General features: G+C 33.4%; 1 protein-coding gene across 3 annotated transcripts in view; it reads right to left on the reverse strand.

Moving 5' to 3' along the window:
- The window catches only part of Cip4 (formin-binding protein 1-like Cip4), a 41384-nt gene extending 24654 nt beyond the window's left edge, over positions 1 to 16730 (reverse strand). For 2 of the 3 annotated variants that reach the window (XM_090119641.1, XM_090119640.1), the window contains exon 1: positions 16483 to 16730. In XM_090119641.1, the coding sequence (XP_089975767.1) occupies positions 16483 to 16506 (24 nt within the window). In that variant the 5' untranslated portion in view covers positions 16507 to 16730. The remainder of the gene's footprint in view (positions 1 to 16482) is intronic. The other variant, XM_090119642.1, reaches the window with a different exon arrangement.
- Positions 16731 to 16781: the final 51 nt, after the last annotated feature.

Consider the following 16781-nt stretch of genomic DNA (forward strand, 5'->3'; position numbering starts at 1 on the left):
TTACGGTCCGGTTTGGCATGAAAAAACCGATGAATTGCTTGTGCACCTGTCCGTCTTTACTCGGATCAGTGCGGTACAGTTCAAGGAAGTATGGCGGTATAATGCTATCATAAATGATTGTTTTCGCATTTTACAAGAAACGAGTAAAAATATAGAAGGTGAAATATTATATTACTTCGTTATAATAAAAAGTAAAGTTCCGTAAGAGATTTAAAATGCGTGTTTCACTTATTTATTTTTATCGGTGACGAGGAGCTAAATCTATTCCCACTGGAACTTTAACTTACCAACACTTACTTAGATAATAATTATAGGTCAATGCTTGGTCAATGTATATAAAATAACAGTACCGACTTCTCAAATCTCATTGCCAGCTAAAAGAAAGTAAAACAAGAGCTTGCTTTCAATTGGCATATGCAATAAAAAGAGTAAAATCCAAGCAAGTGAGCCGAGTGCCCACTTGCTTTGATTTTACTTACTTTAAAAAAATTATACCTACAGCGACTCGTAAACTCAAAAAACCATCCGGAATAGGGAAAAGTAAAATGTCGGACAGTAAAATTACGTATAGTGCACAAGCATAGTATATAGATTAATGGCGTGCCATACCGGACCGTAAAAAATCGGAATGCCGGACCGTAAAATTCCTTGTAGTGGACAAACGCCCTTAGCTGGCCCCTGACTAGGTACGTATTTATTCTCTGCTCTTACGTTACAATATTGATACCAATTCGAACAGCACTCGTGCTCTACAAAGGTTTATTCTATGGATGTATTTAAACTGTGTATTAAACGATCGTTTATGCCAGTTATACAATTATTAATTACGTTTGTACTGTATAACATAACTTCACGTTTTATATAATTAATGGAATCCTTTATGGAAGTACATAATAGAGGTTGTTAACTGTTACATTAGTGTAAATATCGTCACGCTTAATTGAGTAAGATTACAGAAAACTTTTCATAATAAGACATAAGTACATACATACTTTTACTCTTTTTAAGATAAACTCTTATGGAAATAATCTTTTTACAAAACGTTATTCCAAAACAATAACAATTGAAAAATACAAAATTTAAGACTTCCTAAAAATTACTATAAACTATAAAGTATAAACAGTTTCATATTTAATATCACTTTGCAAAATGCAGCAGGTAAACAGACTAATTCTTTGTGTAAACTACAATGCGACATTGTATGATAGCATACCAAATATTGCCATTGTCACGTCTTTTAAGTACAAAATAAGGTGAGATCGTGTAAACTGTAAACATTAGCTGTCGTCTATTCTGGCACAGACAGACGTGAGTCACGGTGACGTCACAGGGCGTCGGAGTCGAGCGGCGGGGTGGAACGCACCCCGGTCACCCTTCGTGACTCAATGCCTTACCTAGCTGTTTTCGATCAAACTATAGTTATAAACAATTGATTGATTTCAAATACACTTTAATGGCAGTGATAGACCTACTTTGATGGAGGTGTTAGTTTTTACCGGCAAGAACATGTAAATGATGAACTATTAGATTGATATAGGTATCAATATTTTATGCAATACCTATGTTTGGGGTTTATGTAAATGAATAATAATCAAAATTTGTTATTTCATCTTCTTTTTTATTTATTCGGCATTGATCATTCTGTAATTATGATTATTTTTAATCTGTATTTTAATTTTATAAAACATATTGTATTAATTTTTAACACGAGGTACTAGTACACTTAAATTAAGAGTGACAAAATGAGATACCGACACGTTTTGTAGATAAATGTTGCGTGCAAATGGCTTGGACGTGTTAATGTCCATTGGAGATAATTTAAAAGCACAATACGAATCGATGAATAAAAGCAATCAATATTAAATGGTGACATTCAGTCCAAGGCAAATTATACTGTTTTGTCATTATTTGTAATACATCATAGTTTTCACTTAATGACGCAAATACCTGCAGCTTGATTAAACGATATACCCGTGAAGAGATTAAGGAGAAATCATGATCTTAATCTATTTAATAATCTAAAGTAGCGTCACTCCAATAAATTCGATTTTCATTCACATAACATGTGATATAAATATTATTTGATGATAATATTATCGTGATGATACATGCATATCATCACGATAGTTTAGTCTGATATTCGACATTAACTTCTTCATGTTCAATATCCAAATGGCCATATTATAGCAAGTATTTCATTTGACGAGACACATAAGCAACAGTATTATAATTTGATGAGATACAAAGGCGTTTTATTTCATTGCGCTTTTAGTATGATAATCTCATTCAAAACGCTGGCTTACAATTATAGCAACAGAATATATTTAAATATATTTGACGACTTATTTATATGTATACTCAATACTCTGATACATTACACAATACACCTTTCTTTTTAAATGTTACAGGAATATTAAATAACGCAATATAAAAATTCAAAATCGTTCATTGTATATAAACAAACAGTGGTTTCTGCGCGTTGCATGGATATGGATAATTACAATTTAAATTCTGCAGACAGGTAGTGTTGTGAAAGTGGCGCACCACGAGATATCCATACTAAAACTGTGTTACAGTGAAATGTTACATAAGGTATGATCGATTGGTTGCTCAATTACTTAATAATTTAAGAATTGAACGACCCAGCTTCATTGCTTCGATTACATCTATCAATGAAGGCTTAGACCATTTACTATTCTTGTTCACGTCATATAGTTACTCCTCTCATGTTCGGTCTCGCGCAGACATTTATTATAATAACACGCAAGAATGAACTCACGCTCATTTCTATTCTAGGCCAGCTGGAGAAAACGTTGAGTCGTTATTTCATACTCTCCTATGTAGCCCATATGGGCATATACAGCAGCGACATCTTAAAATTCACGTAAACCGATATAAAGTAAAATGCACGTGCTCCTTTAAATGTCTGTCATGCTCGAAAGTATGAAAGTGAAAGCAATGTTAAACGATGTAACTGTGTATGTTATTACGTTTCGATTGTATATAATTTGCCATTAAAGTATTAGAAGATATCTCTATCGTAAATTTGCTTTTTGTACTACTATTTTTGCCAATTCATTATTCTTGTTATTCGTTAATAGGAGTTTGTGTGTAACTGTGTAGCTTATCGTAGCAAACGCATGAATGGGGCCGAGTCAATCGAAGAATAAACTAAGCGTCAATATTACATGTTCCAATTTATTTATACTTCAACCTGAATATATATCTGAAACTACTTCTAAAATAGTAGTGTTATACAGAATGTTATGAAAACTTTGAGAATACGTTATATGTATGAGTAAGAACTACTACATGATCGTAAATAAATAAATTAATGACGAGCAAACTTACTATTGGTATTATTTTAATTCCCTATGATTAAAACAAAATTGAATTGAAAGGCAAAATTATTTAAGAATAATTTTGTTTTAAAATAAATTAAAAGCGCCTTCAAATTATTGTTAGTACTATTATAGACAAATTTTAAATAGGATCAAGCTAAAGGCTGTCAAATAAAATAAAGAATCATCAAAATCGTTTCACCTTGTCTAAAGTTCTGAGGTATCAAACCCGAACAGTCGATTTGAGAACTTCCTCCTTTTGCACGCCTCATAAGCGAAGCGTTGAGGTGGGTACTACTGTCACTTCGCGCAAAACATCTGATTTTTCAAACTTAAAATGTCTTTATGTATCATACATTGCACTTGTAAGATAATACATACACACACATATTAAGAAAAAACACTATTTTTAACGTTCATGATATTTTTGATGTCATTTTTGTTATTTAAACTAGTTAAAAAACAGTTTAAAAAAGTTCTGTCTTGGACGTCCGTGTGTCTGTATGTGCGGATCCTTTTTAGGGTTCCGTAGCCAAAATGGCAAAAACGGAACCCTTATAGTTTCGTCATGTCCGTCTGTCCGTCTGTCCGTCTGTCCGTCTGTCACAGCCGATTTACTCGGAAACTATAAGTACTACAGTGATGAAATTTGATGGGAATATGTGTTGTATGAACCGCTACAAAAATATGACACTAAATAGTAAAAAAAAGAATTGGGGGTGGGGCCCCCCATACATGTAACTGAGGGATGAAATTTTTTTTTTCGATGTACATACCCGTGTGGGGTATCAATGGAAAGGTCTTTTAAAATGATATAAAGTTTTCTAAAAAACATTTTTCTTAAAGTGAACGGTTTTTGAGATATCAGCTCTCAAAGTCGTAAAAAGTATGTCCCCCCCCCTCTATTTTTATAACTACGGGGTATAAAATTCTAAAAAAAATAGAGGTGATGCATGCTAATTAACTCTTTCAACGATTTTTGGTTTGATCAAAGTATCTCTTATAGTTTTTGAGATAGGTTGATTTAACTGTAATTTATTATATTTGCTGCTACGGAACCCTTTGTGCGCGAGCCCGACTCGCACTTGGCCGGTTTTATTCTTGTTAACACGATAGCGACCGAAATACTTTACTAATCGAGTCTTTTTTTTTCTCTTACGCTTGAGTATGCTCAGGAATAGAACCCTTTCATTTTTCAGGGTCTGATTCGATGTGGTTTAATTGTTATTAAATAAACAAAAATAATAATTAATAAATATTTATTAAAAAAAATTATGAGGCGTGCACTTTTGGATTTTCCAAATTATTGTAGAATTCGGTTGAAAAAAAAAAGGATTATTATTGTCTTCTGTTTACATAATAACTTAACAAATGAAACGCAAGAAGTCATTACTTCATTAGGTGTTTAAAATTGTTTATTAGCAACGACTAACACATTCAGTTCTCACAATTTCCAAAGTAACCACTTTGGAAATTTCCTTGGAGAAGTTTGTGATTCACGAAATACAAGTTTAGTTATAAGTAAAATAATGACAGTTTTTACTTATACAGTTAGCTTATGCAGCTTTTGTGTTCAATTATAACCCAGACAGGTTTTTGTTTAGCAACTAGGTGAAGATATTCTCAGGGACTTTATTGAAATTATTTGAAGTACAGGTTCAGACTCATTAATTGTAGTTATTTTATATAAATAGCAGTCAGAATTGTTATTTAGATGCACATTAAGCTGTTCATTTAATAGCTAGTATAGGTACGTGGGAAGTTAGCGAAGGCGCGGGCGTATTGTGTTGAACCTGGATCATGAATAAAAACTTTTTTGTCATTTACTGCCCATTGTAAGCTCGGAGAGGGGCTTGTATCCTGTCATCGTTTCATCCGCACTACAATTTTTAAATGTACAAAAGTTTCATTTTCTATATCACGAAAATACCTACTTTATAAAACAATAAAGGTTTATATTTTATGTTTGTTCTGAGTTGTAAATACCTTTTAATATTCTTAACAGCCATTGGAATTCAAGAAATCGATACGATCACCCTCGTGTGAGGGATACCTACCTACGATTGGATTATTTTTCCCAAGCTTCCCCATGAAACACACGCCCTATGGGATTTGTCTAGAAGATTTACACGCAGAAAACGGATGCAGTTTTGCTAAATTGCCCATCGACGTCAGATTGGGAATACTGGAATAGTAATAACACTCCACCTGCATGCCGGCACTTATCGGTGATTCTGAGAATAATATACAATAGCAACGTAGAATGTGGCTCAGCTCGGGCCTCCAGCCATTGTTGAGACACGCGCGTTTCCGCTTTCTCGTGGAAAAATGCAAGCGCGTTGTTGGAAAGTAAACGCATAAAACGATTTCGAGAATATCACACATTATAATTACACGCTTATTTTAAACTGCTCTCGTTCGCTTAATTTGTAACTTATTCGCTTTGTCATCGTTAAAATATTACCTACTACATTTCAAACGTCGTCAATGGGGAAATCCTACGGTTTTGATTCATCTTGGTGTGCATCGTAGGCGGCGTGTCATACCAATAAATGACAACTAAAATAACAACGAGTGAATACATTAGCAAAGGCGAAGCACGACCACAATTTAATCACGATTTCAAGGCAACGCATTTGGAATCAATGGTGAGTTTCGTGCGTGCTATGCTGACATTTTGAAAGCATGCATATTGCATATCATACAGCCTACCAAGTTATTTTCCAATTATGTAATTTAATCTATTCAAGAAAATACATCAACCGATTTGGAGAAATTAGATAACTAATCTAAACTATGCAATATGCATACACTAAGTGTAACTGTAATAGTATGATACAATATGTTAATCTACACTAATATTATAAAGAGGAAAACTTTGTTTGTTTGTTTGTTTGATTGTAATGAAAAGGCTCATAAACTACTGGACCGATTTTAAAAATTCTTTCACCATTCGAAAGCTACATTATCCACGAGTAACATAGGCTAGGTTTTATCCCGGAAATCCCACGGGAACGGGAACTATGCGGGTTTTTCTTTGAAAACGCGGGCGAAGCCGCAGGCGGAAAGCTAGTGATAGTATAATTTTAATAAAAAATCATAAAGCACAAACACAGATTACAAAAAATATGTTCCTTATTATGATTGGGCATTTGGCAACGACAGCTAAGGCGTCAGACTGGCGCCATACAGAACACAAGAGCTCACTGTTCTTCTGACTTCTCGATATAAACAATAAGTTCCCTAGTACCTATAGACCGAACATTAACTACACACAATAAAATATAACAAACTGCGTCCGATTCACTACTACTAAAATTCAAGCGACTTTAAAAAATCATGCAAAAATACCTCACGTTACGGCTTCTTCCACGAAACCAGAACAGGTTTGACGGTATTCGATAATGAGAATCTTTATCGTAGGAATTATTGTATCAATAACGAAGACTCGGAATCGACTATTGAGACAATGGGTGAACAGATGTGTATAATTTCACCGTTGAGTGGATTCAGCAGTCGCCGGTCAGAGGGCCGACCGCAACAGGTGAAGCGTGGCGAGTTTGACGGGCCCCGACGGTACTTATCAGCCATCTTTCGCTACCGGCTTTCATTTACAACTTATAGAACGTCCTAGAACCGGATGGCATGGTTGTACATTAATAATTATGAGATTGAAATGTAAAGTGATTGTCTCTACATGGACTTTACCCATGTACAGATTTAGTTCAAATTTCCGATTGCAAAATAAAGTATATCCTGCATTTTAATAAGCAGAATTACGTGCAAACCGTAAGAGAAAGGTAAATAAAAAATGACATAACCAGATGTGGGCGGCTGTCAGATACGGGATGTAGAGGTAGTTTCCTTCCTACCTAAGTTGCATTCAGAATATTTTTAATAGAAAAAAACGTAATCAAAGCTATTTTAATTTTTAAATAAATAGTTTTGCAACAACATCATAGTGCTGAATCTTTATAAATAACAACACACACACATAAAACTATTTGTGTTTTTACATTTGTAACTTCTTCACATCAAAACACCTGGCTGAACTTGAACTAAATTTAGCACATGAATAGGTAATATTACTTATATTATGTGTACCTCTATAATTTTTATTTTTATTTTTTACTGATAGAATATTTTTATTGTTGCTCAATACTCCCTCGGCGTTTGATCAAATAAGCAACATAATGTAATGATAAGGTAATAGACGTAGTATATTATTATTAGTCTGTGGTAATAGTAATTAAATTGCCAAATTAACCAGGTCAGTTAGATGTAAACTTTGAACATTGGGTAAAATTATTTATTTAGGCACTTTTCGTTTGAACACACTATAAACCATAATATAAAATCATAACACCATTGTGTTTATGAGTTCTCCAGTGGTTATAGTGGTTTAACTTATGTACGTATAGGTATATGTGTAAGAAATAATACCTCGTATGTGCGAGTACGTATTGAATGGCTTGCTACCGGGAGATATCGTATAACATTTTCTATATCAATGGTTCTGCTTCTGAGTAATATAAGAAAACACATTACGATGTACAAATATAAAATATTTGTACAAACTATTCCGGTGAATATCATCAAAATAAGTAAAAGCGTATAAAGATTTTATTAATTTAGTAAATTGATTGAAGTTTTGTATCATTATAAATAGAAAGAAGCAAACAATTATATTAGAGAAAGTGTGTTCATTAGTAGAAATGCATGACGTAAACTTCGCTAAGCTCATTCAGCTATTTTAGTTTCCTACATCGCTCACTATACGATGACTGAACTAGCAAAATCGCTCGGTATTCGAGTGGAATCTGAGAATAGAACTTTGAACAACAAAAATCGTATAAAACGATTTCAATATATAGGCCACGACTTGAGATTACGGCCACAATTCCGTAGCAACCCGTGGAAATGTTTAAAGTTTTCTCAATATTTACCAAACATTATTGTCAAATGTTTAATATGTTACACGCTTAAGCGCGACGTTGAGCTAGGTAATCTACTTAGAAGCTATACGTCAATGGACATAAAGAGATTTATATAATCTGTTTACCACTTACAATGAAATCTGAAGAACATAAGGCAATTTAGTGAACAAGAGTGCATTAACCCAACCTCGAGTCGAGCTCGTTACTCACAGTACCTGAGACTAAATGCGTACCACGCGAGTTCCCGGACGACCAGACTCTTGACAGATGCATGAGTAAACAAACCAATTTAAAAATTTATTCAACAAATCGAATAAATTGAATAAAATTTCAACATGTAGCATTTTCATTAAAAACGCAAATTATTAATTATGTGTGCATACAAATGCGTATTAATATACTGCTTATAATCATGGTTCAATTAATGAGTTAAAAGTTAAAACAAAACTCAATCAATCATCATTCGAAAAGTTCGATCACGAACCTGGAATGCCTCTACGTGAAGTTATGCACACTTTAAACAAACGATTAAGTCATACTTCCACTTCAATACGTTATTAATTATTACATTGCTTACCTAGGCACCTAGCAAAAGACAACCACTTGAACTGTGAATTTGAGGTAGGTATGCCCATATACATGCATATTATAAAATGTTATAATTGCGTACCAGCTCCACCCATATTATTTAGGCTCATCTGTGTGAGTGAAACCTAAATAATGTTATTAACGACACAAAGGGCTTCCTTTTAGACGCGTCTAAAGATGAATAAAGCAGGGTGTCGTCAAAATATACCACGAAATAATTCATATTCGCGTCTGAATCATAAAACGAAACACATGCACTTGTGCAGTTAACAGGTGACGCATTCAATAGGAGTACAACTTGCGAGTTGCGCGAGGGGAGCGCCGCGGCCGCTCGTTTCTTATTTGCAGGTTTACTTTAAGGGGACGAATTGGCTATGTCTAATGTAGCTCCGCTACTACTACTGCATATTTCATGTTTCAGAAAAATACGGAAAACATATACATACAGAACACGTATAATTATCAAAAAGAGTTGTTTATTTTACACAATTTTCAATATGATGAAAAATAAAATGCACTAATGCAAGCGTACGATATTCAGAATACCTAAAGTTCTTAAATCCTTTCGCGAGGAAACCTTGACTCGATAATATCGTTTAATAACAGCATAATATAAATATTTAGCAAACAGTTGCGCAATACCAAATTATTCTCACGAAAATACTTCCACTGAAGAACTTGTTATTTAAGGATTCTGTATATTTCAAAAGTCGTACAGAGAAAGAGTACTTAATTGTGACTTTGGAAACATGTCAATTTGTCGCAAAAGAATTTACGATGGTAGAAACTTGGCAAGGCCGCAAATGACTACTCTTTATTCTAAGAAAGTGGTCATATCCGAGAAAAAGCGAGTGGAGCGCGACATATTACCCACTTGCTATGGACCCGCGAAGGTCCGGTCCGTCGACTCTGTCGAGCAAAACGCAACGACACTTTCGCTGCACAATGTGTGAAACCATACAATAATCATTACGTTCGGGTAAAACTTTTGAGGTACGCTTACGGTGAGGATGTAAGTTTCTTTCATAATATAAACGTCTACAAGATAAAAACGAAAGCCTGAACACATTGGCAAAAAGACATCAAGAAGAATAATATGATAATAAAATACGTATAATATTAAGTCAGTAACTTGTTTCATACTTTAAAAATAAATCAACGTTCATGTTGGAGGTGCACAAAACGAAATACAGCGCTTCGAAAATTCAAGTTATCAGATACACTCAGCATGAATTTAAAGTGCAGTATTTTTTGTAGAAACATATTTCAATATTTTTTATGTTATTATTACGTGAATTTTGGAGTGTTAGCAGGTGGTAAATATTAACAATTAATTATAAACATTAATATGGGCGGCCATACACAATCAAAATATTTAAATTGCATTTACTTTTACCAGGAATAGTTTATTAAAATTGTATTTTAAATTGGATCTAAGCACGTCATCGTCAGATATACCTGCATTTTTTTAATTCAGTGTACTTAATACATACCTACTGATATGAATTACAAAAGCACTTGTAATGATGTTATCTTTATAGCCCATGCTTGCGCGAATACCAATGAAATCAGCCATCAAAACAACCAGATGTGTAGCTACACAACTAGCTAGTCAACTTCAAGGACTTTTAGACATTTAGATCTTTCGGAATGTTCTGCTCATTAGAAGTCTGATTGAACGGAAAAATTAGCACAAAGAGTCATCATGATTACTATTGCTCATGGCTTCTGAACGCCAAAAAGTATATGACGTGATTCATATTACAGTATCCTTATTTGGTTTCTAGGTAGACAGGTCACCAGTACCTTTTGACGTATAAAATTTGAATCAAGCAACATTTGCAGTTATTAAAAATAAAAACATGATTACTGTGTACTCTTTTGGACCTATCTTAATTCCCTTTCATAAATGTATATACTAATATTATAAAGCTGAAGAGTTTGTTTGAACGCGCTAATCTCAGGAACTACTGGTCCGATTTAAAAAATTATTTTATCATCACACTAAGACATAGGAGCGGAGCACTGCGGGTAAAACCACGGGGCACAGTTAGCAAATAATAAAATAAGTTGAAAAACTAAGTACATAGGTATATGAAAGATAATATGATAATAAATGCATGTAACTAATGCATAACATAATCGACACTGAATTATTTCAAGACAGTTAAGATAAACAAACGTATGTTATCAGTTATTATTGAAGTTTTATCTTATCTATGCAGAGCTAATCAAACGTAGCTAAGGATTCTCACGATTCAAAATGATATGACTGTGATACTTAACATTAAGTTATCAATTAATCTAAAATAATTTTAGTTATAACAAATTTAACTTTCGTTTTTGACCGATAAAATTATATCTACGAAATGTATGGAAAGCAAGGGCGTCAGTTAATAAAGGTCATGGTAATTTTTTTTGCAACGTTTTTAAATACATAGTTAAACTTTTTTTTTGTTAAGGTGAAACCCTCACAAGTTTGAAATCCTCACAAGGGTTATCAAAGATTTAATCTATTATCTTATTAGTTAGTAAATACTCCCATGTTAAACAACGTATTATGGACGTATAACTGAGAAATTAATTAATTTCTATTACGGTATAAAATATCTTTAGCACTAAATATCATTAGGCCTAATGTAACTAGTCTGAGTATGACCGTAAAAGTTAAAACGACATAGTAAGTATACTAAAATTGATTCTGTACTGGTATCTGTACATGTGAATGACCTCGAACTTGAAGAAGCATTAACGATTGTATGTAAACAGATGCGATCTGGCAAATGAAATTTCTAATGAATCTTACGCTTCCGCCTCACTACGTCGATGACCAACAGGCGGGCGGAGAAAATCTGAATGTACACATTATAAGTTCATACATGCAACTTAACGATATTTACATATCATATTCAATATTTAATATCTTTATTTGATGAACATTATCTTCTTCTTATATATAAAAATGAATCGCAAAATGTGTTGGTAAGCGCATAACTCGAGAACGGCTGAACCGATTTTGATAATTCTTTTTTTATTATATTCCTTGAAGTACGAGGATGGTTTTTATGTAGAGAAAACGTAAAATATGTACCACGGGCGAAGCCGGGGCGGACCGCTAGTTTCTCATAAAACGGTAACAAATTCCAGATCAAATACTTATACAGGGTGTCCCAAGAAGTATGGATATACTGAAGCCAGGAGGTAGAGGACCTAGAGGGCTATCCGAATCACCCACATGTATGTTATGCGATTTTTCGTATTTTCAGAGTTATGACGTTTTTTTTTAAATTTTCACATATTGCCGAGTACGATGAGATTTTTATTTATGGTGACGTGACTTATGCGGTAGATGCTTGATTTTTTTTTGTGTGCTCTTATAAATATCTTATAAAAATATTCAGATCTATAGATAGGAACTTTCTACACACGACGAATACGTCTAGATTTGATTAAAAATATAAATAAAGATATTACAAATGAGGCATAGAAATATACGGTAAAATGAAACCACAAAGACGCTAGCCACGAATGTAGGTGTAATTTGAGCGGTGTTGCAAGACGTCGATCGGCGTTTCGAGAGGGTAAAATAAATCTATACGTATTTATAATGCTAACATGATTAACCTATCTTGTTAACTCACGTGCCTAATGCCTATTGACGATTTCCTGTTTTAGCATCATGTTATTAGCCTATAAAGCACAAGTAAGTACTATTAATAATGCTTTTCCACACAACATAGTCTGAAGTCGGCCAGGATAGGGAATATTTATTATTTAATACGAATAGTCAAACATGTTTAATACTTTATAAAAAAAATGAGCAATCAAAATTGGTACAGTACGAGTATTTAAAACTTTATCACACATGTTTATTCCGAGTACCTATATTTTTTAACCAAGATAGCGTTGGCGGTAAATAAAGTTGACTTGGCTATGGCATCCATTTATGGAGCATGGAATTTTGGATTAACTAAGTAGTAAGCAATAACATATTATTATAATATTATATGTGGGCAGTGATGGCATATTATAGACTTGTTGTTACATATTTTTTGTGTAATTTGCTGTAATGTGCGCCTCGGTTTTATCTTTGACGACAAGGGTATTTAAAAGTTGAAATTCTTTATGGAAATTAAAGCAGGATAAATCCTGCATGTTAAGAGTTACGTAGGCGTGCGACGGTGGCGGCAGGACTGCAAAGCAGAGTTCCATTAAACACGCATTTAGGGATACTCAAAAATAGCCCAAAGAGATACTTTAATAACGCTTATGAATTGCGTACATTTCCGAGAATTTGCAACCTTAATTTCATGAGGGAAAGGTCGAGTTTGCTTTACACAGTTGAAGTGTCGACGCCATTTTATTTGGTGTAGCTCCGCGTATTCTGGTCAAACCGGTTACACGCTGGAGTCCGCGAATGGACCTGCTGCCAATCGCCATATGAGGCGCACGCCTGCATTGCAAATAATGACAACTCGTACTGGCTAAGCGCCAAGATCCAGCAAACATGCATATATTTCGTCACTCAATTATACGTCAATTTTCGAAAGAGAAATGAGAATCATCAAATTATTCATAATTCAGAGTACTAACCTAGGTAGTTCAGAGTTCTAGTTAAACAATAATGTTTAGCTTACTCATAGTCATAGATGCAAATGTAAAATTAGGTAGGTAGGTATAAGATTTATTGATTCCACAGATCACAGAAACTAATGATTGATTCGATATTATAACATAGAATCCAATTTTTCTCACGTTAATACCTAATTAGTAATTACATTTCAGTTTACGTTCGTTGTAGAATAAGAGCTAGCGCGCACGAGCAACTTTGTCTCCGCAACTATTTTGTCTCTCCACCCATGGGCTAGTATGAAAGTGCACGCACGTAGCGACGCAACTCCCCATACAATTGATGGGAGAGACAAAATAGTTGCGGAGACAAAGTTGCTCGTGCGCGCTAGCTCTTAATATTAAGACTGAATTATACAATTTACCTCATGTATAAAAAAATGATTATTTATTAACAGGAAAATGCAATATTGACCTGTTTTATCATTGTATTGGCTTATTTTTACCGCATGTAAACCATAGGTACTATGTGTCTACCTATCTACCTACCTATATTTATAAATTTTGTCTATAGAATTAGGAAGTAAGGCTTGGATTCGTTTTTGCTTGATATACAATTATGTACCAACTGCTTCAATGGCACTTAGACAATCTTTAGTTTAATGATCTCTGTATCTATTGAAGTATGGCGGGTATCCAGGTCGCGATTACAAAACGCTTAGCGAACTAGTTCACGGACAGCTGAAGATAATTCAATTGTTTGCTACCTGCCTTTTTAATATCTGATACCTGCTTTTTGCAACAGTCAATTAGCTGTATCTACACATAACGATAACAACGTATAAAACAATAATAATAATCTACGATTTTCCTCATGTTCATGCAATTTCCGTTCTTATTTATATTACGCGATATGCGATATTTCTGCGCGTTAGGTTTATCCCCACAACATTTACGCGACTGCTCAAAACAACCTCCCGCGACCACTTCATATCCGATGAGTGTTTAAACCCTTCGTTTTCCCTTTTCCGTTTCGAAATTAAAAAGCGCTTCAACGCATCACGCGTGTATGTTAGAAACAGTTAAAAACCGAGTTACGGCATGGTAATTGCACATAAGTAATAAACTCATTTCACAACAAGTACCTACATAGACTACGGAATGTAAACCGGCCGCAGCTATCGGCCTTGCATCTTACCAACTGACCACTCACACTCCTAGATTTAAAATGAACGCAACACTATCGTACGCGATTAGTATGATAGCAGCAAAATATTTGTACATTCAACACAGCAGAGGTTAAAGACCTTATAACTAAATGAGCCATTTAGCTAAAAAATGTTCTTAGTGTGTCCTGAATTGAACCCTAAAATAGAACCATCTAACATGTGGCAGATTTTTATATTAGGCTGATTAAACACTATCAAAACATGGCATACAATAATTATATAAAGAGTTTTATAATTTGTTGTATTAATTAAACTATCATTAACCTATAAATTTTAATTGTAATTATCATTCATTTTACTTTAGTGGACATGTATAATAATTAGTTAATGAGAAATCATTTACTAGATATTCATAATTTAATAAGATCTTTAGTAAATTGTGCACCAAGTAATATTTCTGAAATCAGTTAAGAGTTATTTATTGATTATTTCTCTATATATTTTTTTGTAATATGTAGTACATATCCCACAGCTCAAATTAATTTCCAACAAAAGCATTTGGTGATTTGAGTACAGCAAGGTATACAAAAAACAAAGCCTAATTTGATAAATCTCCACCAAAATATTGAAAATTATCAGGAAATAGGTACTAAGTATTGTAATCATCTATAACTACTAATATTATAAAGCTGAAGAATTTGTTTGTTTGAACATGCTGTTCTCAAGAACTCTGGTCCGATTTGAAAAATTCTTTCAGTGTTGGATAAACCATTTATCGAGGAAGGCTATCATCACGCTAAGACCAACACAAGCAGAGCCACGCAAGTAAAACAGCGGAGCGCAGTTAGTTAGAGATAATTTAAAAATTTTGAAACATGTGTTTGACTTCAAGCTTTCCCATTGGAAATAACTTAACATTACTTAACATTAGATAACCTATTCAATTGAAGAATTTGAAGTTCAAATTTTGAGGCCTCAATTCTCTAGATAATATAATTTTAATTATGTTATTTTTCCTACCATAGGGTCAATCCGAGTAATTGGAAATACTCCACTTACATTTTTAATATCTATCTTCTTATATATAAAAATGAATCGCAAAATGTGTTGGTAAGCGCATAGCTCGAGAACGGCTGAACCGATTTCGATAATTCTTTTTTTATTATATTCCTTGAAGTCCGAGGATGGTTCTTATGTAGAGGAAACGTAAACATGTACCACGGGCGAAGCCGGGGCGGACCGCTAGTTCTAAATAAATCTTTAAGTAAAAAATGGTATCTAAACATGTTTCTATACATTTTAACTTTCTCAATATCTCAACGTCTTTTTATTGTTTATATATTCATCTATCTGCATGAATATCAAATATTATCTTTTATTTGCTTAAGTTATCATCATTTTTAGCTTTGATGTTACAAGTTAGAGATAATAATCCACATCCTATTCAAAATTTGGGTCATATACTTTATTTGTTTAGCGTCATGTAAAAACTTGTACTTATTGATACAATTGTGAAAGGCATAATTCATATATTAACATACTCAATTTATTAATTGTGTATTTACAATAATAACACTCATAAATATATTTTGTATTACGTATGATATGAAAGTACCACATTGCTTCATACAATATATATTATATTTTTAACATATTTTAAAGATTAAATTATTAATGTGAGTACATCTAGAGCTTATCCTAAATTCCCAAGGCAAAAAATACTGTTTCAACAAACTTTATTTTCAATTAAAAATCTTGACTCAGTATCCTCAATATTCGTCATCAATGATCGAGTACAAATATTATTAAGTATAATTTCTGGACTCATTCAAATCTTAAGATTATGGAGAATCGGTTACGTTAATTACAAATACGTACCCAAAGCTCAGTTCCCCAATTCATTTTTACAGCAATATCACACAACTTTCACAAAAAACATTGAAAACTCACTAGCACTTGTTTAACAGTATATAATTAAGATTATTTCCTTAGATACATTAATTTCATCACAATAATAATTGTACAAATAACACCACTTTATACACAAAACATGGCTGACTGAAGTCTGAACCAAACCACAGATTACTTGAGACTAGATTTTGACAATTGACAATCGGTAGTATCGACAACTGTCAAGAAAGAGAAACTTTGAGAAAGTGAAATAATTTGTTTGTTTA

This window comes from Colias eurytheme, chromosome 3 (assembly GCF_061535395.1).
Source record: "Colias eurytheme isolate Ceu_HAF_F1 chromosome 3, ilColEury1 Martin Lab GWU primary, whole genome shotgun sequence".
NCBI classification, from domain to species: domain Eukaryota; kingdom Metazoa; phylum Arthropoda; class Insecta; order Lepidoptera; family Pieridae; genus Colias; species Colias eurytheme.